The sequence below is a fragment of the Camelus dromedarius genome, chromosome 9 (assembly GCF_036321535.1).
Source record: "Camelus dromedarius isolate mCamDro1 chromosome 9, mCamDro1.pat, whole genome shotgun sequence".
In the NCBI taxonomy this organism is placed as follows: Eukaryota; Metazoa; Chordata; class Mammalia; order Artiodactyla; family Camelidae; genus Camelus; species Camelus dromedarius.
The window spans coordinates 8,945,345-8,967,180 of record NC_087444.1 but is presented as its reverse complement, the minus strand read 5'-3'; the positions used below and the strand labels follow the sequence as shown (position 1 = coordinate 8,967,180).

Here is a 21,836-nt window from a genome sequence, read left to right as displayed (position 1 = left end):
TATAAAAAAGTATTTTGAGTCCCTTTCCTTGTGACCAAGCACACATCAAAAAAGCAGGAAGGGAGGTGGGAGGAAATTATGCAATTTATTGTGATTTCTCATCATCAAGAACTTACTGTGTCCACAGGGAAAGAATAATAGGTCCTATAAAGATTTCTTTTGGTTATTTGGGATTCCTCCCTTAAGATGTTTAAAACCTATTTGGGGAAAACATAGACAAATCAATCTAATTTGATCTAATTAGGTGTCCACAGGAAACATCATTCCAGCTAAGTATGGAGAAAGCAGTATTAAAAAAAATAAAGGAGAACTGAACATTATAAGGAGATTAAAGAAACTAATTATTGCAAATACTGTGGGTAAATAGTGGTTTCCAACTAGAGATTAATTTTTAAGCCAATGACTATTTATAAGATCAAATCTTTAACAGTTTTGTAGAATTTTTTTAAATGTGTCATTCAAGTGTTATCCCTTGCTTCTCAACTGAAAATGGAGTTGCTAATGTTTAGAATTACTTGAATTACAAGTCCTCACTTCCTAGGATTTCCTCAGCAGGGTCCATCATCTTTGTGGAGGTGCTATTTCAGAGTAGCAGCTCCCAGAAAAAGCTACATTTATAGTTGCCTAGAAGACTTGGCAGGTCTCAGTGATGTACTGAACAGAGGTGTGTAGAGCCCAAACTGTGCAAAACCTACAGCCTAGGTGAAAAGTAGCACAAGAGTATTGCATTGGGCATCTCTCGAACATCAGCCATGTCCAGAGGAGAAGTTAATCCAATCTGAAAATAAGGAACATTATCATCTTTAGAATAAGACACTTTACATTGGGAAAAAAACTGGAGATGCCAGAAATCACAACCCTACTGCTGATATGACTCAAATAGATTACAGTATCTAATTAGCATGAATGCGAAATTCTTACCCCTATACATTTTTGAATTTATAATATCACTAAATTAACTTTTATTAAAGAACTAGATTTTTCTGCTTATTAAGAGACTGAAAAGGAAGAACAAACACTGTCTTATATGAGATTTTTATTTGAACGTTCTATAAAAGTGTAATCACGTTTAATGTTGTTAGGAAGAAAGTATTATTTGATGCTATCTTGTAATTTTCCTGAATATTTATGAGCCAATGGTACTTTTTACAAGAACATATAAAATATGGCTATGGTTGTCTGTTTTACGCCTGTTTAAAAACCTCTACATATGTTTTTTAATCAAAACTTTATGGAGTTTATTTTAGTATGAACATATAGGTAGTGAAGGTTTTTTTTTTTTCCCCAACCTCAGTTCTCAAAATATACTGAATTGAAACCAGATATTCATGTTGGATTACAGCCAAGGATTCCTTCATCTTAGCCATTGCTCTTGGCCAGAACTAAGGCTCTGCCCCACATCTACCCAGGAAAACTACAGTCCAGGGTTGTCCAGTTTTCTTGGAATGAAGTGCACTGTCTGGAATTTCCAGGAAGAAAGTACATTTAACCAGTGAATAATGTGCTCACAGGTGGGCTGGCGAGACCATCCTCCTGGTCACTAATGAGCTCCCCAGTCCCCACGAAGGTCAGCTGCCCTGCCTCATCTTCCCCTCGTCCTGTGAGTCACTGCTGTGCTTACAAAGATAAGCCCAAGAGTACAACCACTTTATCTTCCATAGAAACACTAAATGGACGCGCTTTTCCATTATGCTGGGTTCTGTAATGAAAGCCCTAGGAAGTGACTATAACATGAACTCATTCCTTCCGCCTCAGCAGACAGATGGATAGAAACATTCCAGTTGGTTTCCAGTCCTTTGTCTTTGGAACATTTTTGGCATTTCCTTCAGGAAACTGGAGGTTGTGACCTAAGGTTTCCTTAGTGAGCACGCTTCTGTTTCCCACAGTTAACCTTACCCAGAAATGACATCTACCCCATTAGGTGAGGTTTATCTTCATGTCCCAACTGTGTCCTGTGCATATTCAATGACACTTGAAAGCACAGATTCTGAAAGTTAACAATAGCACTGGAGAGCCAAACACACCAAAATACTTTAACATAATCCCCAGTGAAGATGCCAATAATATCAGAACAAGAATTAACTGTTACAATAATTCTGTGATGCTTGCAAAGTGTCCTCATTCTCGTTTGATAGTTGGAGAAATGAATGACTAGGGATGTTCAAGCTATTGGATACTGTGAATCAAAAATTTTCATATAAAAGTTGTAGGCTATTCAGCCTACATTCTGCAGTTTGCTCCTTTATTGATATTGTATAGTTTTATATTGTTCAGTGGGTGGACTGGGAGAAGCCAAGACAATGTCTTGGAAAAATTAAGTAATTTAATATTATCTCCCATATTCATATCCCCACTTCTCCAGCACATTGGTGCAAAGATAAGAACATAAGCTTCTGTGGATGGGTGTGAACCGACCATTGAGTGTCACAATTTAAATTAGATTTACAACCACATTGTTGTATAGTATTTCTTGTAGAACTCAAGTTTTAAGACAGAATTATTGGACTTAATTTAGTTTGGCTTGGTTGTAATTTAAAGTTCAAACAATTACATTTACTTGTCAGTGTGGTATTTGGAGGTTGGTGGTTTTCATCTCATTCTTTACTACTCTTCAGTGTTAACTTATTGAAGTTTCTCTTCCTGAAAAAGATAGAGTGGTTTCTAAACCACATTTTTTTTCACACCCTAGTTTATCAGGGCAAAATCCTTTAAAGAATAACAGAAATTTGCCTTTAACTTTGATTCTAAAGAGCCACATAGTCAAATAGACTGTCTTAATAACTATTTTTTAAAAATGCTCTGCACAAAGGAATCTTTAAAAAAAATCAGTTTATTAATGTTTAAATGTTGATGAAGCTATGTGCAAAATGATCCACATTGTCAGAAACCTATTAAATACTATTTTTTTTAAAGACACTTCTCAGTTTAATTGCACTGGAAACCATACTAAAGAGACATCAATATATTTTTATTCTTTGTAACATTTATACACATCTTCAATGAACTATTTAATGAACAGCTGTACTGAAAAACTTCTCATGTTCCCTATCAGTTAAAGTAATGCTTTAAGGGCACAAGAGGGTGGTATTTTCTGAAGAAATACACATTCAATGGTGTTAACACAGGTTAGGAAAATCCAATAAGATGTGGAAACAAATACATTCAAAAATTATAAAAAGTACTTTTAACACAACAAAATACAGCGATCCTGTTGGGTTGAAATGATTCACACAACACTCTGAAATAAACATCAACAAAAGTGCCAAAGACAGATGTATTTGTTAGAAAAATTCATCAAGAAAACCTCTCAGTTTACAAAGTCACCCCTCAGTCAGTTTTCACCTTGTTTTGCTTGTTGGCTGCTCCTGTGACGCTAAGGATCCTGACTGATGTCATTTAAATAAGTTGGACCTTCTTATGCAGATTTCAGCCATGATGGATATGATACTGTAACACATTTCATTGCAAAGATTTTTGCAAAGTGACTGCAACCAAATTCCAAAAAACTCGTCCAGCTTACCTGGAAACTTTGGCCTCAGCAAGTGAAATGGCTTTACATCTCCAAACCATCTCCATCACAGCCTACCTGCTGGACGCAGCCAACATGCTACAAGATGACCAAGAAATAAACCATGCCGCACCCCTAGCTCTGAATGCTAGGTAGTTAAAATATAAAGTAAAGGAATTCTGAGGAGGGTTGTGCAGGGGAAGGAAGGGTGGGATATGTAGAGCATACCTAGAGAAGCAGAAGTGAGAACAGACTCACTTGGGTTGGAAACTAAAGTGAAAGAAACATCTCAAAGGTTCCGACAGAGACGCTTTCACACGGGGACATTAGTCTTTGAGGAGGGGCCAAATGAACACTTCAGGAGCTTGACAATGCTAACCTTTGGCTCAGTGCAAAATCAAAGCTCCAGGGGGCAGGAAATAGACTCCTGGCGAGGACCTGATCTCCACCCTTCCCAGTGCATTGTTCACAGGAACTAACTCCATCCACCAACACCAGGCACCACCAGGCTGTTCTGATGCGCCTTCTCCCTCCCTCTGGCTCGCAGCAGCTCCTTCCAGGCAGCAGTGGAGGCACAGAGAGAGATTTTTTGTTTTTGTTTTTGTTTTTCCAAACACTGGGGTGGTGGGTGACCATGCAAGAACACTTCCCGCGGGTTGGCAGTTGTCACTTTTAGGAAGAAGAGTTGACATTTCCAGAAGACATGATAGTCTCTGGGTTGTCCCCATCATCCTTCTGAGGGTGGGAGGAGTTGTCTGACTTACTGCGGCTGAATTCCATGCCGGCGATGATGGGTCGCGTGAATTTGCCAGCGGACTCTCCGCGGGGGCACTTGCAGCAGGACATGATCCGGACGAAAGCCCGGCGCATCTCCTTGTTGGACAAAGTGTAAATGATGGGGTTGGAGCCAGAGTTGAGCACAGCCAACACCAGGAAGTACTCCGTTCTGAAGAGGATGTCACAGGTCTTCACCTTGCAGCCCACGTCCAGCAGGAGCAGGATGAAGAGCGGCGCCCAGCAGGCGATGAAGACGCCCAGGACGATAATCACGGTCTTGAGCAGCGCTAGCGACTTCTCAGAGCTGCGGCTGGCCTTGGAAATGTTCTTGCGGAAGGTCAGCCGGCGGCTCCGAGTCCTGACCAGGGAGTAAATCCTGCAGTACAGGATGACGATGGAGAGCAGGAGCAGAGTGAAGACCGTGGTGCAGAAGAGGATGTAATGCTTGTGGTAGAGCGGCAGCACCGTGGAGCAGCTGGGCAGCATGCTGATGCAGTTCCAGCCCATGATGGGCAGGCCCCCCAGGATGAGGGAGATGACCCAGCAGGCGCTGATGAGCAGGAAGGAGCGGAACCTGTTGCTCCCGTTGTGGAGTTTCATCTTCAGCATGGTGATATAGCGCTCAATGGCGATGGCGAGGAGGCTGAACACGGAGGCAGACAGGGCCACAAACATACTCCCTTCCCGCAGAAACCACTGGGCGGGGGTTAGCTTGTAGGTGTTGGCCCCAGACAAAAGCAGATTGGCTGTGTAGGCCACTCCTGCCAACAGGTCTGAGAGGGCCAGGTTGCCAATAAAATAGTACATGGGCCGGTGGAACTTCTTGGTTTTCCAAATGGTCAGCAAGACAAAGATGTTCTCCAGGATGATAAAGCAGCAGATGAGAATGAACACCACTGAGATCAGTTTAATGCCGTTTTCCTTGTCCGCGCTGATGCTCAGCTTTCCCGTGTAGTTATAATGCCGCACGATGATGTCGTAGTTGACATAGTCGGATACCGATCTGCGGAAGGCCTTGACCTGCGGGATGCTAGTGGACCCCATGATGCGCACAGTCCCCAGGACCCCGGGGGTGGCCCTTCTCCAGACGAACGCTAGAGGGCGGGCCGGAGAGAACCTTCGCTTGCAGCGCCGGTGGTGAAGGGAGAAAGATCCAGGCTTTTTGTGTAGCTTTTCCTTGGCTGGAGAGGGCCTCGGAAACCGCAGCCTTAAACAAATCACAAAGAGGAGAGAGTCAGGGAAAAAGCCACAGCACACTGGCGTAATTCATTCTAGCGAAGGCATTGCTCCAATTCTCTTCTTGTTGATTTGTTTTAAGGAAACTTGGGGTGAGCACTGGGGAAGAGATTTTTAAAAAGTCAAATTCTCACTTCTTGCCAAAAGAAAAAAAAAAAGAAGAAGAAGAAAGACACGGAGAAAAAACAAAAATTTGCCCAGACTGAAAACTCCGACTCGACAAGACGAAAAAGACCCCTAAGTTCACATCCACTCATATGGAAATGGGAAAACTGGAGAAGTAAGCCGCACATTGACTCCATTCCTGCCTCCTCAATCCCCTCGCCCCCTATTTTCCCTACCCCCACCAGATTTGCAGCCGAAAATTCTCCGAAGCGTTCGCCCGCTCAGCGGCAGGCTCATCGCCAGCTCCTGGTGGCTCTTTCGAAGAGACCCAACCGCCAATGTGAGGGCGGAGTCGCACGCCTCTGCCCTCTACCACCGCCCAGCTAAAACCACCTCCTAATTGCCATGCAAGGAATTAGATTTGCACAAAAATCATTTGACAGCGTAAGTCATTTTTTGGTCTCTATTAATAACTCTCTAGGTGCAGGTGTGCTTGGGGTCCGAAGGCGCAGCATGGTGTGGCCCGCCCTGGCCTTGCGATAAACAGGAAAGCTTAGCGTCTCCGTGAAGCAACTGCCTTTTCTTCTCCTTTTTTTTTCTTTCTTGCAAGCCCGTGCAAAGAAATAGAAAAGTACTCAGTGAAAACCATTCATAAGATATTGCGATAAATCCCAGAAGTTTCGTACATTTATTGATTGCAAAAGGAGTATTTTTGGTTACCGTATTGCCAAAACACACAAACACACACACACACACAAAGAGAAGTTAAATGCCACTGCATTCCAAATTCCCAGTGCAAAATTGCTCTCCAGAAACTCACACAAGCCGACGTCTGGCGGTGCATTGCTAAACTAGAGGGGGCAGTTTTATTTACAGCCCTCCCTCAATACGTTGCCTCCTCTCATAGGACTAGAAAGTGTGGAGGGAAAGAAACAAGGCACTGGTTAGCAGAACTCTACCCGTAAGTTGTTTAAATGTTTTCAAGGTAACGTTGCAAATGTGATAAAAGTGGGGTGATCGAGGCGAGAGCAATCCCAGCCATACCCGGGACAGCAGAGCCTGCTCGCGCCCAGAAGCCCCCCATTTCCCTCATCTAATTCCACACCCTGCTCGCTCGCAGTGCAAGTTTAAGCCCTTACCCCCACCTACCATATTCTTTGTCTATAGGATTTCTCAAAATAAGCGCTTTCCCTCCCCCATCTCCCACCCACCGCAGCTTCCGCTGTCCCCCAGTCCCAGACGTTCTTCATTGGGGACTTAACCCTTTTCCAAACTTTCTAAGTCACAAGTGTGCCAAAAACAGCCTGATCCGTCTCGGGCTTCTTCAGTAGTCCAGAGAAGCATGTTTTCAGCACCCAGAAATGGATGTTTTAAAAGTGTTAGTTTTGCTCCTTTCTGGTTTAAAAATTTGTGCCTGCACCTGAAGACCTCCCGCCTCGGGGCTCCCCGGCGCCCCGGCCCGCCCCCGGGCCCGCAGCGGCCCCGCGCGCCCTCCTCACCTGGCTCAGGCAGGACGAAGCTGCGTTCGGGGGGCTCCAGGTCTGCCCTGCGCGCTCGGCATCTTGCTGCTGCCCGGACTGACTGCGCCACGCTCGCAACTCACTCGAATCGGGGTCCCCTCCCTCCGCAGTCGCACACTCCAATGGCCAGCGCGCTCGCCGCGGCCCGGCTAGCTGAAGTCGCCGAGCGCCCCGCTGAGGCTGAGTGGCTTCTTTAGGAGGAGACGGGGAGGGGTGAAGGCCTCAACACTCCACGCCCTCAGCCCTCGCGCGGCTGGGGGCCCCCGGATCTCGGCTGCCGAGACTCACTGTCCAGGAAAGATCTGGGGCAGAAACACACATACACACACACACACACACACACACACACAAAAAGAACCCCTCCTCCCCCCAGACACCCTCCCCAAAAAAAGAGAAAAAAAGAAAAGGGGCGGAGCCTGGTGCCCCCGGACTCTAATGTATAAATCACGGCTCTCGCCCTGTTATCGGCCGCTCCAGGGCGGTGGAGGCCATTCTCTCGGGCCTTAGAAACCAGAGGAGGTGGAGAGCCTTTGGAAACTTTTCTCAAGAAAAGTCTTAGGGGCCAGAAGGCAGCCTGGCGTCTGTAGCGCATCTCTCTGGACCCCACCCCCGCAGCCCTTGGGGGATCTGAGTCCCGAGATTGTGACCCGGCGCACCCCCCACCCCACCCCACCCGCCCCGGCCGCTTCTGCGCAGGCAGGGGGCACGCGCGCCGCGACCCGCGAGTCCGGGCCGCGTTCTGGGGAGGAGAGGCTGGGAAGGGGCTGCGAGAGGTACGGAGGAGGCGAGCAGCCTGGGAGGGAGAACGGCCTGGGAGGTTCCTCCACTTCTGCACACCTCCACCCCCAAACCCCATCCCGCTGCTGCCTCGAAACTTGTGGTCTGAGGGGCAGAAAGTGGTTTTCGCGGGGCGCACAGTGAAATGGATTGGCGCCTAGCGAGGTGTTGGGCGGGGGTTCCCCTCACTCAACTGGGCGCAAAATCAGGCCTTGTGTCCCAGATTCTGGCCAGTGGGGAGGCCCCTCTGACGAGGTGGGCAGCTGCCGGGGCCTGAGAGATTTCCACAGCTTGAGCAGCTCGGGAACTTCCAAAGGGAAAGAGCTGCCGGGCCCAGACCAGCCGAGGGCCTGCCGCTGCCCAGCCCGGGGCCGGCACCCTTCTCGCCCTTTCTACTTGGGTACTTGGGAGGCCCCCAGACCTTAATGCTCACAACTCGCCCACTCTTTCCTTTCGCTTGGATGCTGCTTCAAGAACGGAAGACTGAGAGGCAGCCTTGGTCAGCTCCGCGTAAGTGCTGAGCTGAAGGCGCTTCTGCCCTGCCCTCCTGCTGCACAGGCGGTTCCCACCCAGTCTTTGGTCGCACTGGCTTCCCATCCTGGCAGATGTGAACGAAAAACTCCGTTGTGCAGTTTCAATTAACAGACACACCCTGTACCTGAATGACTCAGAAGGAGTCTGAAAGAATAAACAACAGACTCCTGGCTTCTGGGATCTTACGACTTTGCAAAGGAAAAAAATCAAATGACAAGTTAATACACAGTCAACCGAAAGCCCTCTTCAACGGCACTGCACACAGCACACACCCACAAATTCAACAACAGTAAGTGCAGACGAGGTAGAAAGTAAGATAACGGTCCTCTAGACTCTAGAATAGACTCTGATTGGGTCTGAGGACTTATTTTGCTTAAAAGGAAGGGTATGTTGAGTCTACCCAGCACAGCATATCATGTGGACTTGGCAAACTTCACCCCATCTACTGATTTATGAGTTCTTTAAAGGGAAAGGAATTAAATTGCACACCCAGACTCTTATCAGGCAGGCGGTAGACTGTCTAATTGAACCCTACTGCTCTGCGTAGCAAGCATTATTGGTCATTTTGTTGATGAGGGAAATATCAGTTTAAATCACTAGATGCCCCAGCTAGTGAGTAGTTGAGCTGGATTCCAAAATTCCAGTGCTTCAGATGCTATGTCTAATGCCTTCAGTAAGCAGTTAAGGGGTTCCATATGTATACAATGGTTTGACAATGAAGTCCTTTTAAAAAATCACTTACTTATTTCCTGACTACGCAAGTGTTACACATAATAACCCATTTAATCCTTACCATGATCCTGCAAGCTGGGTACTATTATTATGCTAACTTTACAAACAAGGAAACTGAGTCCCAGACATATTTAGCAACTTGGTTTTCTTGGGCTCTGACCGTAGATGGGCTGCAGATTCTAAACCACTACTCCAAACCACCACAATAGACCTCAACCATGTCGGAGAATTATGTAGGGGAAGTCAGCCCTTTTCTTAATGTGTGCTATTGGTGAGGACAGCATTCAATATTGATTCTGCATTTAGGACAGCTCAAATACTTTGCAGATGATTGCTTAGATGAAGATTCATCCTGAGTACACAGCTATGAGATTTCAAATGTAGGTGACACTCAGGCAAAATTAGAAAGTAGGCAAAGTTGTTTGCAGCAATGGCTTCCCTGCCAGTTCCAAGTCTCTGGTTCCCACACACATCTCTTCCCATTACTCTCAGGAGAGGCCCTACGAATTGCATCCTCAAACTGCCTCCTGGCTCTTAGCCCAGCTCCTTTTCCTCTGCTGCCTGAAAGGCAAGCCCAGTGTCCCTTCCTCACTTCTCAGCACACTGAGGTTACCGTCTGATGCCCACCATACTGAGATTGAGTCAGTCAAATTTCTTGTTTCAGAGCAGCTTTGCTGCTTTTTAAATGCATGCTTAAGTGTCTCTCTTTAAGTGTTGCCAGATAAAATACCACGCAATATATTTGGGACATACACTGAATCAATTTTGTTGTTAATTTGCAGCTGAAATTTATCTGAGTTGAGCTGTATTTTTATTTGCTAAATCTGGCAACCTTCCTCTCTTTCCTAAACGTTCCAGTCACTTTTCAACTCACTCTCCTCCCGCCAGTCCCCTGTAAAGACCTAAACCCTCTCTTCACTCATTCATTCATAGGAAAATAACTAGCCTCCTACTTCATTGGAGAAAAGAGTGTCACCGCTTACAAGTTCCAGTTTAGTAACAACGTCACCGCCCACACCTCCTTCCAACAGCTGTGCTCCTTCCCGAGGCAGTCTCTTGCCTGTATCACCATGTTGCTCCCCCATCAAACTTTCTAAGACTTGGCTCAGTTATTCCTTCTCTCTCTTGTACTTTCTCTTTTTTAATTATTGTTTATTTATTAATTTTTTTGTTGAAGTGTAGTTGATTTACAATGTTAGTTTCAGGTGTATAGCAAAGTGATTCAGTTATACATATACATTCATATTTTTTTCAGATTCTTTTCTATTATATGTTATTACAAGAAATTTAATATAGTTCCCTGTGCTATACAGTAGGTCTTTGTTATTTACTTACTTTATATATAGTAATGTGTAACTGTTAACCCCAAACTCCTGATTTATCCCTCTTGTAGTTTCCTAATTTATTGCTTATACTTTCAATTACTGGCTCGAATGACTCTTCACCTTCAACTTACCTTAATATTTGTGTGTTTCCTCTGATGAAAACTCACCGTCTTTCCCTCATATGAGATCTCAGCATCTTCTCTTGTTTGCCAACATTCAGAACAATGTAGTGGAACATGATTGAGCTTTTGAACTGGACATACTTGGGTTCAGCCTTAATTCTGCTACTTCCTAGCTGTGTGGCATTCCTTTAACTTCCTTGAGCCTCAGTTTCCTTATCTCCAAAATGGTATGATGGTATTTCTTTCAGTCATTGGGAGGATTAAACAGCTTCATGTGTGTAAAGACTATATATTAAATACTTCACCCTCACACTATTCCTGTCTCTAACTCTTTATAGTCATGGCTTTTATTATCTCATTTTCCATCTACCTTCCTTTTTGGTTATCAACTAAAATTATTTTTAATAAAATTAATACATGCACAAGGTTAAAAAAACCAAATAGAAAACTTGCAGGGAAGTGCGTGAATCTTCTAAGACTCCCTGATCCTCTAATCCTCCCAACCACTTTGAAGTCTTATTGATGTTTCTTCTGGTGGCTACTTGAAATCTCTAAATCCGCTACTTTATATACCTGCATTTCTTGACTATCAATTTTAGACAATAACTGCAGGTTTTCTGCTATGTTGAAGGAGCATTAATTCACTTACCCTTAAGAAATATGCTTGTGCTATAACTTTCTAAATCCATGCATGTCTGAAATTTAAAAAGTTCTGTTTTTACACTTGACTAATATTTTGGCTGAATAGAGAGTTAGAGGATGTAAATAACTTTCCCTGAGAATTTTGAAGTCATTACCCCCTTGTCTTTTAATTTCTAGTACTACTGATAAAAAGTCTAAAAAGCTATTCTGATCAAAACCTCACAAGACTACATCTTTTCTTCTCTGGACGTTTTTAAAATCTTCTCTTTCTCCACAGTGTTCTGGAATTATATAATAATATAACCTGATTTTCCAAGCTTTCTCCTGGACACACAATGGGCCATTCTCAGTCTGGGAAATTATCTGAAATCATTTTTTGGGGGGGGGGATAACTCTATTTTATCTATTTCCACTATTCAGATTATGGACTATCAGGACTGATCTTTTAATTTCCTTATATTTATTTTCCATTTTCTACATCTTTTTTTTTTAATTTCTGGGAGATTTCTCAACTATATCTTTTAGCTCTTCAGATAATATTCTCTTTCTGTTATCATATTTTAAATTCTAAATGCTGTCTTTTTCTTTTACGACTATTTCATTTTTACCAAACCCTGTGCTGTTGCTGCCATCTTCTCCTATTTTCTTTATTTATCACTTTCCTGTTTGTTTTGGTCTCAGTCCTTTGTGTCAGAGGTTTTCCTACTGTCAGGTGATCTCTGGTTGTCTATCCACATTTCAGACAGAGACACTGAAAGCTAATTAAAACTCTGTGGGGAGCTTTTCAATGGAAGGGTGCTAGGTGATCAGGCTGTGTCCTTTTGTTGGAGGACCCCAAAAGTCAGTATCTGGAGATCTCTGTTCCTAGGCTGGTCAGTTTCACCAGTGAGGAATTCTAAAATCTCTTGTCAGCCTTCTAGTATTTTCCCAAGTGAATCAAGGAAGAGCAGGGGAGACAAGTAGGGAGAATCTTACCATATTCAGTATTTAGATTTGAACTGAATCGCAGTGATGGGGTTCCCCACACACATACTCTCAGCTCTGCCAGATGTCCCTGGGTCCAAGACCCTCTGATTTAGCCCATTCAGAGAGGAAGCCTCCAGTCTTCTGCTGAGATGGGGGTATTGGGTCCTGTCCTGTTACACAAGTTGGAGATGGAGGGCCGGAGATTTGCTTGTTAATTTTAATTTGATAAAAAATTATTTAAAAATCAGAAAGGAAAATGAATGGGAAGTAAGGTATTGAAAGCAGTGAGTTTAGCAGGGTTAGAGAGAGGGGAGCACTTTCTCTCTGGTAGATATTTCACACTCAGTCCTCCTATTTTCATTTTTTTCCCCACTTTTTAAATTGCAGTATAGTTGAATTACAATGTTGTATTAGTTTTTGGTGTAAAACATATTGTGTACACATACACACACACACACTCACACATACTCTTTTTCATTTAGTCCTCATTTTCAGATCATCATTTACTACCACTTTCAGAAATACCTAGAGCTTCAATTTCCTGGTCTTGTTTCAGGATCTGTAGTGGGAATGTAACTTGCTCCTAGGACTCCTGCTTCTAGCTCAGGTGCTGACTTTCTCTGGTCTGACAAGCTATTTACACAAGTTAATTTGTCTTCTGAAATTTTATTGCTATTGTCAGAGTCAAATTAACCTTGAAGCTAATGTAGCTCAAACTTTATAGAGTCTTGCTCCAAGGTCCTGGAAGGAGTCCTGGCAATATGTCCACATGATTATATAAATACTAAAAGTAAGACATTTTAGCCGTGACTGGCTAAGTTTGCCATCTCTTTCCATTAAGAAGTCTCCCCTGTGTCATCTCCCTGTGTGTAGTGGTGGCTTTGGAGTTGCTGTAGGCATTTTGGGGATCTGGCTGAGGGGAAGTTGCGCTCCATCTAGAGTGAGTAATGGGGTTTAGAAGGATGTGTGAGTGAGAGTCACAGTTCCATCCATGTTATTACCAGCCATCCAAGTGTGGAACTGATTGTCAGGACTTCTTCTATTGCCCCCATGGCTACTCATGCCGTCATGATACAAAATGCAGGGCCAGTGTCACATGACTCTGAGCCAGAAGCTGGTCTGGGGAAATTATTCCAAAGTTGTCGTGTGTAAATTATAATTGGAGCATTAGAATCTCACTGATACCCAAGTAAAACAGAAGTTCTCTTCTTTACGGACTACATTTGATAACTTAGTATATACAATCATTAAACACATCATATACTGTTTTCCATTTTGATGGATTTCACACAAAAAAGATTAATCAGAATTTGTGCATATGTCTGGTATTTATAGGGTATAACTATTGCAATTTGGAAATAAATTTGGGGTTATTTCAGTAAAAGATGTGAAAAATTAAAGACTTCTCATTTGGACATATACAAAAAATATTTTGTAATCTATACATTTATTTATTACAGGAGTGGGAGAAAAATTCGTATTGAAAATTAATGGAATATGGAAAAAAAGTTAGCTACTTTCTTAAATTTGGCAACAGTCCTGAAAGCTTACATGACATGACCAATGGTGAATTTTGAAGCTGAAAGGAGTTAAAGTAAAAAAATTTTTTTCACCAATCCAGAGAGAAGACTACATTACCCCTCTATTCTCTCTAAAGAAAGTGATACTTATTTTATCCCGCGAAGGTGAGATCGAAGGCAATGTAACCAAAGAGGTAAGGAAAAACGTATTACAAAACATTTAGGGCAGTTAATAAAGATACTGCTATTTTTATTATTTCATGGTTTGTTAGCTTTTTAAAATTAGAAATTTGCTGTGACATCTTTTCTTAGTCTAAATTCCTTTTCATATCTGACTTTGTGTTTTTGTAAGTGAGGGCCTTCTATCTCCAGTTGTCCAAGTGTCTACCTGGCTCTGTTTCTTCTTCCATTCTCTTTGCCCTTCTAAGTTTCTTTATGGCATTTAGTGGGATCGGGATGGGGAGAAAACATGTGCAAACCTTCGTGTTTTTACAGAAGTTTGCATTTATGATTTTTAAATAGAAATTTTTATTTTAATCAAGATGTATACATACATAAATTTTAAATGAAGCATTTCCATAAAAGTTGTTGATTTAAGAAATAATTTTATACCCCCCACTCCTGCTTCCCAGTGTTAACTGCTTTGACTTCTTTCACTTGTCCTTTGTGTACTTGCTTCCGTGTTTTCCAATAATGTGCTGTGCTCATTTTTGGATTTTTTTTTTCTGATTTTCATAATTATGTGTTGATTTTGTCCTTTGAGTACTGATTTAGCCCTCTTAAACACATTGCTTCCACCACCCCCACCCCCACTCCCACCCCGCATGCAGTTTCCTGTCCTCCAAATATAGATCAAATATTGATTTTTATATTATTGTGAGTATGCAAATTTTACTCACAGCTTAGTCATGCATGTATGATGATATACTTACTTTCATGTATACCTTTCGGGTTTCCCTAGACCTAGACTTAAATATTGTCATTTTCTTTGTTTGCTCAGTTTTCTTACATGCTTACTACGTATTCATCCCCACACCCTCGGGGCATTCAAACATAAGAAAACACGTCACGTTCATGGGGACCTCACTCCTGGGTCCTCTGTCCTCTTCTCTAGTCCCAGCTGCAGCGTGGTTGTTGTCCTGGGGTCTCTTTCAAGTCTCCCCAGTTGGCGCCTCCACACCAGACTCTCCTTCATTCTTTACGCCTTCATATTGGTAGAGCACAACATCCAGGAGCTTCCTGGGTTAAGTGTATATAGAAGATAAAATTCTTGAGAAGTTGAATAGGTACAAATGTCTGTATCCTATCTTAACTCTTCTGTCAGAGCTTGGCCGAATATAAAATTCTAGGTTTACAGTCATTTTCCTTGACAACATTTAAGGCATTGTTTCACTGTCTTCCAGCATCCAGCGTTGCTGTTAAGAAGGGTGATACTGCCTTCACTCCCTATCTTTTCTGTGTAAGCTGTTTTTATTGCTTTTTTCTGTCCCCCCCCCCCACAGTCTTCTTACAATACAACAATGTATACTCTCCCATCAAGTGTGGGATCTCTGTTACCTCCAGTTGAACTTGGTGGACTTTTGTAACCAGAATGAGGTACAGAGGATGCTGAGTGACTTCCAACGCTAGGTCATAAAAAGGGATATGGTTTCCTCCCATTGCTTGCTCTTTCTTGCCATTAGCCCTGACACCATAATGTAGACACTATATGGAAAGAGAAGAGAGAGAGAAATGCCCAAGTTGTCATTTGTCTTTGTTAAGATTTTAGACACACACACACACACACACACACGAGACCATGGGAGCACTACGTCCATAAGCCGGACTTGCTAACTGGTGGACGATGCTGGAAGATGATCTGGTTGAGCCGTTTTACTGGGGACCCCTGACAGTAGCTTTAGGTGTTTTCTTCTGGGATATACATTTATCCAGAGAGAAAGGCTTTCATTCTTTTCCCCAGAATATATAAACTTGGCTGCAGCATCCTGGGAGATCAGTGAGAGAATAGAGCTGGTGTTTCTTACCATTCAGCATATAGACTTCCACTCAACCCTCCCATTTTTACTGTCATGTTCCACAGCCAGAGGCACTCTGTTCACCCCCTCTACCCCATATCTTCTGCCTCAGTGGGAAGAGACAGTCCCCAGCTGTTCAGAGCTAGGAAAGGTCATGGAGGGGCAGGGTGAGGGGCTGAGGATGAGGCTAACTGCTGCTAAAGCAGGCTTTCTGCTTTCATCTTAACTCTCAGCCCCACTTTCAGACGTACCTAAAATCCCCCATTCTGGGCTTTCCTGAGGTTCTCTAGAGTAACTCAGCTTGATTTAGGGCTTCCCCTAGCGCAGCCTTAGTTTTCAGTTTTTTTAGTGGTACTCAGTAAAGGAGCATTCATTCTTTGCTTTTCAGTTTCCAAAATTTTGTGGCTGTCAGCTGTTTTTCCTTTCTCTTTGTTTATGCAAAAGAAAAAAAATCCCTTTACCTTTATGTCAGTGAAGTGTAGGAGTGGAAGGAAGTGAAAGTGTTTAATTTACTATCTCTGGAGGGAGGTCATTTCTATTTTCTCTTAAACCCATGCAGTCTGGCTTCTGCTGTAACCGTTCTTTTAAGTTTGCCCTTTCTAAGGACACAGATGACTCTTTAACCAACAGAGACGAAGGCCTCTCAGGCATCTTCCTTTAGGGGAACTTTCTGCAAAATTTGGCACCATCGAGCACCCTCTGTTGAAACTCTGCACCCCGCTCTCCTGCCCCCGCGTTGTCTCACTCACATTGCCCATTCCCAGCACTCTTAACTGGGTCTTCTGTTTCTCTCTTATCTTCAATCTCCTTACCCTCCAAATAAGAAACAATTAAATAGCCTGTATTGTGTTCCAGGCCCTGTACTAAATAAGCATTTTGTATATAATAAGTTTGTCCCCTGAACAACTCTACGAGCGAGGTACTATTATTAAACTGAGGCACAGAAAGTTTAAGTTTAAGCCCCAGCTGTTTCCCACCATGCGTGGTGCCTCTTCAGATGAGACCTGCTGGGTCCTCCCTCTTACCCCTGTGCACGCTCTAGGCTGGTCTCACCTGCCTCTGGGGCTTTGTCTACCACGTGTATGCGGGCAGCTCTGAACTGTACGCCTCCAGTCCCCTCTTTCTCCTAAGCACCAAACCCAGTTCCCAAATATTCATTGGAAACCTTTTGCAGGTCTCACACGCAACCCACCTTCAAAATATCTAAGCCCCAATCATGTGATTTTCATCATTCACTTTGCAGAACAACTCAGCCTGCTCTGTGCTGTGCGTATCAATTCATGGCAAGCATACACTTCATCAGGCATTCAGAGTCCCATTCTGACTGCTCCCTCTCTCTCACCCTCTATGTGGAATTTGCTGCCAAGACTGTAGCCCCTGAGGGGCTTCCTAATTCATCTCCTCATCATCCTTCCATTGTCGTCGTTAGGGCTTCACCCCCTGTTTAGGACAGCTTCCTCCTCACTGGCTTCACCACCTTCAGAGCTGCTTTTCTAAATGCCTAAGCTCTGTTGGCTCTGCTGATTGAGGCTGGACAGGTAGCCTCCGTGGGACGGAAGTGTTCCTTACATGACAAAAGGATAACAGGATCCTGTAAAGAAACATCTCCTGTACATGTTTACAGATCAGTGAACACATATCACTCTTTCCTTTTGCCTCATTGCATCCAAGAAAGCAAGATGGGTCACCAGCAGCTGTACTGAAGCCACCTCAGAAAATTCGGTCAGAGTTCTCGCTCTGCTGTGTCTGCTCAAATCTGCACCTTCTAATCCAGAAATACAGCCTCAATATGAGCTGCCAGCGTTTCCACCAATACGTGAAGGATGTCGGCTTCTTTAAGTTGGACTAAGTGAACGTCCTTGAATGGATCATGCAGCACATCTACTTTATGCAGAAACAATGCTAACTCCTTGAACATAAAATAAAAATTTTAAAACTTAAAAAAAAAATGAACACATACCCGCAGAAACCAAAAGCTGTGATGTTCTAAAACATTAATGATTAAATATCAACCAGAAACTAAGCTAAAGCAACTCTGAAATTGTAGCCATAAAATTCACTTATTTATTTATTCAACAATTAATAATTGAGCACCTACTATGAACCAACAGGCATTCTTCTAGGAACTGGAGTTGCAGCCTTAAAAAAGACAGATAAGGTCCCTGACACAATGGAGCTTGTATTCCTGTACAGAAGACTAATTGTAAAGAAATAAACAAGGAAATAAATGAGAAGATGTCAGAAGGCAATGAGTACACGGCTGAGCGTTAAGGCAGCGACCTTGAGCTGTTGCTCTGGGTGGCCAGGGTTGGCCACTCTGAGAAGCTGGCACTGGAAAGTGGGTGCAGCACAGCTGGGGCTGGCTCGGGGCTCCCTGGCACAGCACTGGGAAGGCCTGAGAATAACTCTGCCCCGAGAGCAACAGGCCTAGTGCGGGAGCTCTGAACTAGGCACCACGGGACCCATCCAAGGGACTCAGTCAGTGACCCAAGACAAGTCTTCACCCCAGTCTGGGCCACTAAGGTCCTTTCCACCCGCAGGACTCCATTCCGTGCCTTCTTGGGTCCTGGGTCCCCCCAAAACAATTTTCTACCACAGCAGCCTCTTCTCCTCCAGTTTAGGGCTTCAACCGCAAGGCCTGACCAGGCCCCTGCCCCTTCCACCACAGAGCCTTGCATGGCCAGTGGCGGGGACAGCACCAGGCAGCCGGGGGACAGTGGGAAACGCCGGGTGCAGCTCTTGCCAAACACCTGGCTGCTGGGTCTTTAACTCTTCCAGGCTGGAGCATCTTGAGTGGCATTGGAACCCCAAAGAAGCTGCGCTAACATTCAACAAGACCTTCTCCGGGAAATCTTGTAAGTAGTTTGCCCAACTGAAGGATTACACGTCTGTAAAGTAACTTGTTAGTAAGTGTTCAAGATGAATTTTTAAAAAATAGAGCATGGAGAAAAACTATTAAAATGACTCTCTTTTTGCTTATTTATATACATGAATATGAATTTAACATAAATATATATATAAAACCACAATGATTAAAAACTTCAGAAGGAATTCTGTTTCATATAAACTAAATCAAAGAAGTCGTCGGCTTGGGAAGTCCACTCCGTAGATGATCTTTCGCTTGAACCATTCCTCCAGCTATTTTCAAAACAAAATGAAGACAGATTCTTCAACAAATTTTATGCTATGTAACTCTGTTTTTAAAGTTTCCAAATTCACCTCATAGGTTTGAAATGAGCTGTCTTTTACATTTGTATTTTCTTTTATTATGGCCTTTTCACAAGCCTCAAAAAGATCCAATCATTCACATGAATCGCAGGGGTAATCAGGGGCACGCTAGGCTGTGGTTTTCTCTCCCAGCTGTGCATCGCTGAGGTAAAAATCACAAAGTGGGCATCTTGCTCTGCCTTGCCCAGCAGCCCAGGCCAGGAGGAGGGAAAACGAGGAGGTTGCGCTGAATTGTGTGTGCATAAATACAAATTTTAAATTGATAAGAAATACAAAGGCATTTTATTCTCACAACTCCGGCTGGCAAATAGAAGGTATTACTGTGCTTTTAAAGCAGGTTCACAACTTTTAATTTATTTGCTCCTCCCAATTACGTAGGCAGCAGCTATTGTCATCCTCATTTTATAGGCCGGGGAAAACTCGTAAGAAGGAAGGGAGCTGCCTAAGGTCTTACAGAGAGGCTACAGCAGAGCCAGATGAGAAACAGTAGACGCCTGGCTCCTCACAGTGCTCGAAAAATCGTTCAAATGAAAACCTTGAAGGGATGAAGGAAGGAAGAAAGAAATGAAAGGAAGGAGGAAGAGACATACTCACCAAGTACTCACTAATCTATGTTGCTTCCTTGCTCATTGTCTCACCCTCTTACTGGAACGTAAGTTCCATAAAGACCAACATTTTGGCTCTTTTGTTGCTGTATATTATAGATTAACACCTAGATAGTGCTCCCCCCTCCTTTTTTTTTTTTTTTTTTTAAATACAGATGTTTATTAAGGTCATTTCTAGCCCATGGCTAGGACTCGTATTTAGCTCTGTGAGCCACGGAAGGGCCTCGTCCCCCTTCAATGTAATGACATGAGGGAGGCAGGGCCGCAGGTAGATCCCACTGCTCCCACAGCAAGGGGTCCCTCCCATAGCCAGTATAGATAGACACACAGCTGGGGGTAAAGAGGGAAATCACTGATGAACACACTCCCCTCCACCCTACCCGGGTCCTCGCATTCTCCCCATCTTCCAAGACCGTGGGCGAAAGGTGCCTAGTACCATGTTGTGGGGTGCCTAGGAAAGCCCCTTTATCAGAACTCAGAGCTGTGGGAAAGGCATGCCTTTCCCTTTGCAGGCACCCCAGGCCAGACTGGAATGCTGCAGTCCTTCCCGAAGCCGAGAGGGCACTGGCTGTCCGAGCCAGCTGAGCAGCTTTGACAGCTCCAAATTGTGTTCATTGTGTGTGCTCCGTATAGAGATGCTCAGTAAATATTGATGATGAGTGAATGAATTGATTAAAAGTCTCTCAAATTCATTCTGAATTATGTCAAATGGAGTGGGCCATTTGAAAGTAGCTGAATCATAAATCAGAAATGTTATTTTGATTTTTTTATTTCAGTTTCAAATTACAGAGACATGGGGCTATTGATGCATGAAAAGACATGGAGGAAACTAAAATGCACATTACCAAGTGATAGAAGCTAATCTAAAAAGGCTACACACTATATAATTCCAACTACATGGCATTCTGGAAAATTATAGAGAATCAAAAGATCAGTGGCTGCCAAAGGCTAAGGGGTTGGGAGGGATGGATAGGCAGAGCTCAGAGAATTTATAAGGCAGTGTAGTTACTCTGTATGATACTACAATTTTGAATACATGTCATTCATCATGCATTTTTCCAAACCCATGGAATGTACAACATCAAAAGTGAACCCTAATGTAAACTCTGTGGGTGATAACGATGTGTCAACGTACGTTCAACAGTTGTAACAAACGCACAACTCTAGAGGGGGATGCTGATAATGAGCACGTCTATGCATGTAAAGTAAAGGGTATATGGAAACCTTCCACTCAATTTTGCTCTAAAATATAATCTATTAAAAATTTTTTTTAATTGAAGGATTATAGAGGCACCATTTGTTGCCTCTTCCACGGTTCACGGTCCTATAGACAGTGACTTCGTCTCTCCTTGTTCCATTGCTTCAACTTCACTGAAGGATGCCAATCCAGTCTTTCTGGGGGTATCCTGGGCCACTCCAAGTTTTTGTCTATATATTTTAAGTCAGACTATCTTAATGATACCCTCCCATTTTGAGAAAAATCTGTCCAGCAAGTTTGATGTAAATTTAATCTACATAAATTACAAATAATATAGTTCCTGCAAATTTGTAACTATCAGCATTGCAAAATCCCATTCATCCTTGTTACCTGGGAAAAGGTCAAATTTGCTGTGAGACGTCTAAATTAGAAAGTATTTTTTTAAAGTAAATTCAGCCTAATTCCTTTAAAATTCCCTGCATTATAAGAATGAGAGTCACCAAGCATTATTCAGGAGACGGCCTTGACTGAATGAAAGAAATGGGTCAAAACCAGCTCTCACATATGTGAGGTAAACTAGTGCCCCTCAGATGCTTAAGGGATCTTTATGTGTTACTCAGAGCCCTTAAGTATTATTTAGACTCAAACAGCTTAGCAAACTTTGTCTTCACAGGTTATTTTGCCCTCAGTCCATCCTAATTCTCATATGTTTCATTGTTTGTAATTTTTAAAATATCTTTTTCTATGGCAGGAGAGAAGTTGATCATTGAACAGAGAGACAAAAGGATAAACAGATAAAATGACTTGTAAATGCCCCCACAATTTGGTCAAGGGTTTACAACCACTGGAATTTTCTCTCTATCATTAAATTTGAATTGCTGAAAACTGAGGAATTTTGGAAGGTTATATGGTAATCACTCTCCCGGTGTTCTGTTTATTTGAAATGAAAGTGTATTACTTTAAGTAATATAAGTATTTATATTATATGTTACTATATATATGTACATGTTATAAATACGTAAGTAT

General features: G+C 43.1%; 1 protein-coding gene and 1 pseudogene across 3 annotated transcripts; one reads left to right on the top strand and one right to left on the bottom strand.

The window, feature by feature from the left end:
* Positions 1 to 2,812: 2,812 nt before the first annotated feature.
* On the bottom strand, positions 2,813 to 7,496 carry S1PR1 (sphingosine-1-phosphate receptor 1). Of its 3 annotated transcripts, none has more exons than XM_010975088.3 (2): positions 7,126 to 7,496; positions 2,813 to 5,492 (listed from the first exon to the last, which is right to left on the bottom strand). In XM_010975088.3, the coding sequence occupies exon 2, from the start codon at positions 5,327 to 5,329 to the stop codon at positions 4,181 to 4,183; it is 1,149 nt and encodes a 382-aa protein (XP_010973390.1). In that variant the 5' UTR covers positions 5,330 to 5,492; positions 7,126 to 7,496; the 3' UTR covers positions 2,813 to 4,180. The 3 variants fall into 3 exon arrangements, with proteins under 3 accessions (XP_010973390.1, XP_064344837.1, XP_064344838.1); XM_064488767.1 differs by lacking the exon at positions 7,126 to 7,496 and adding an exon at positions 5,863 to 6,785; XM_064488768.1 differs by lacking the exon at positions 7,126 to 7,496 and adding an exon at positions 5,869 to 6,785.
* Positions 7,497 to 17,458: 9,962 nt separating this feature from the next.
* On the top strand, positions 17,459 to 17,628 carry LOC116154698 (small ribosomal subunit protein uS14-like; annotated as a pseudogene).
* The last annotated feature ends 4,208 nt before the right edge of the window (positions 17,629 to 21,836 follow it).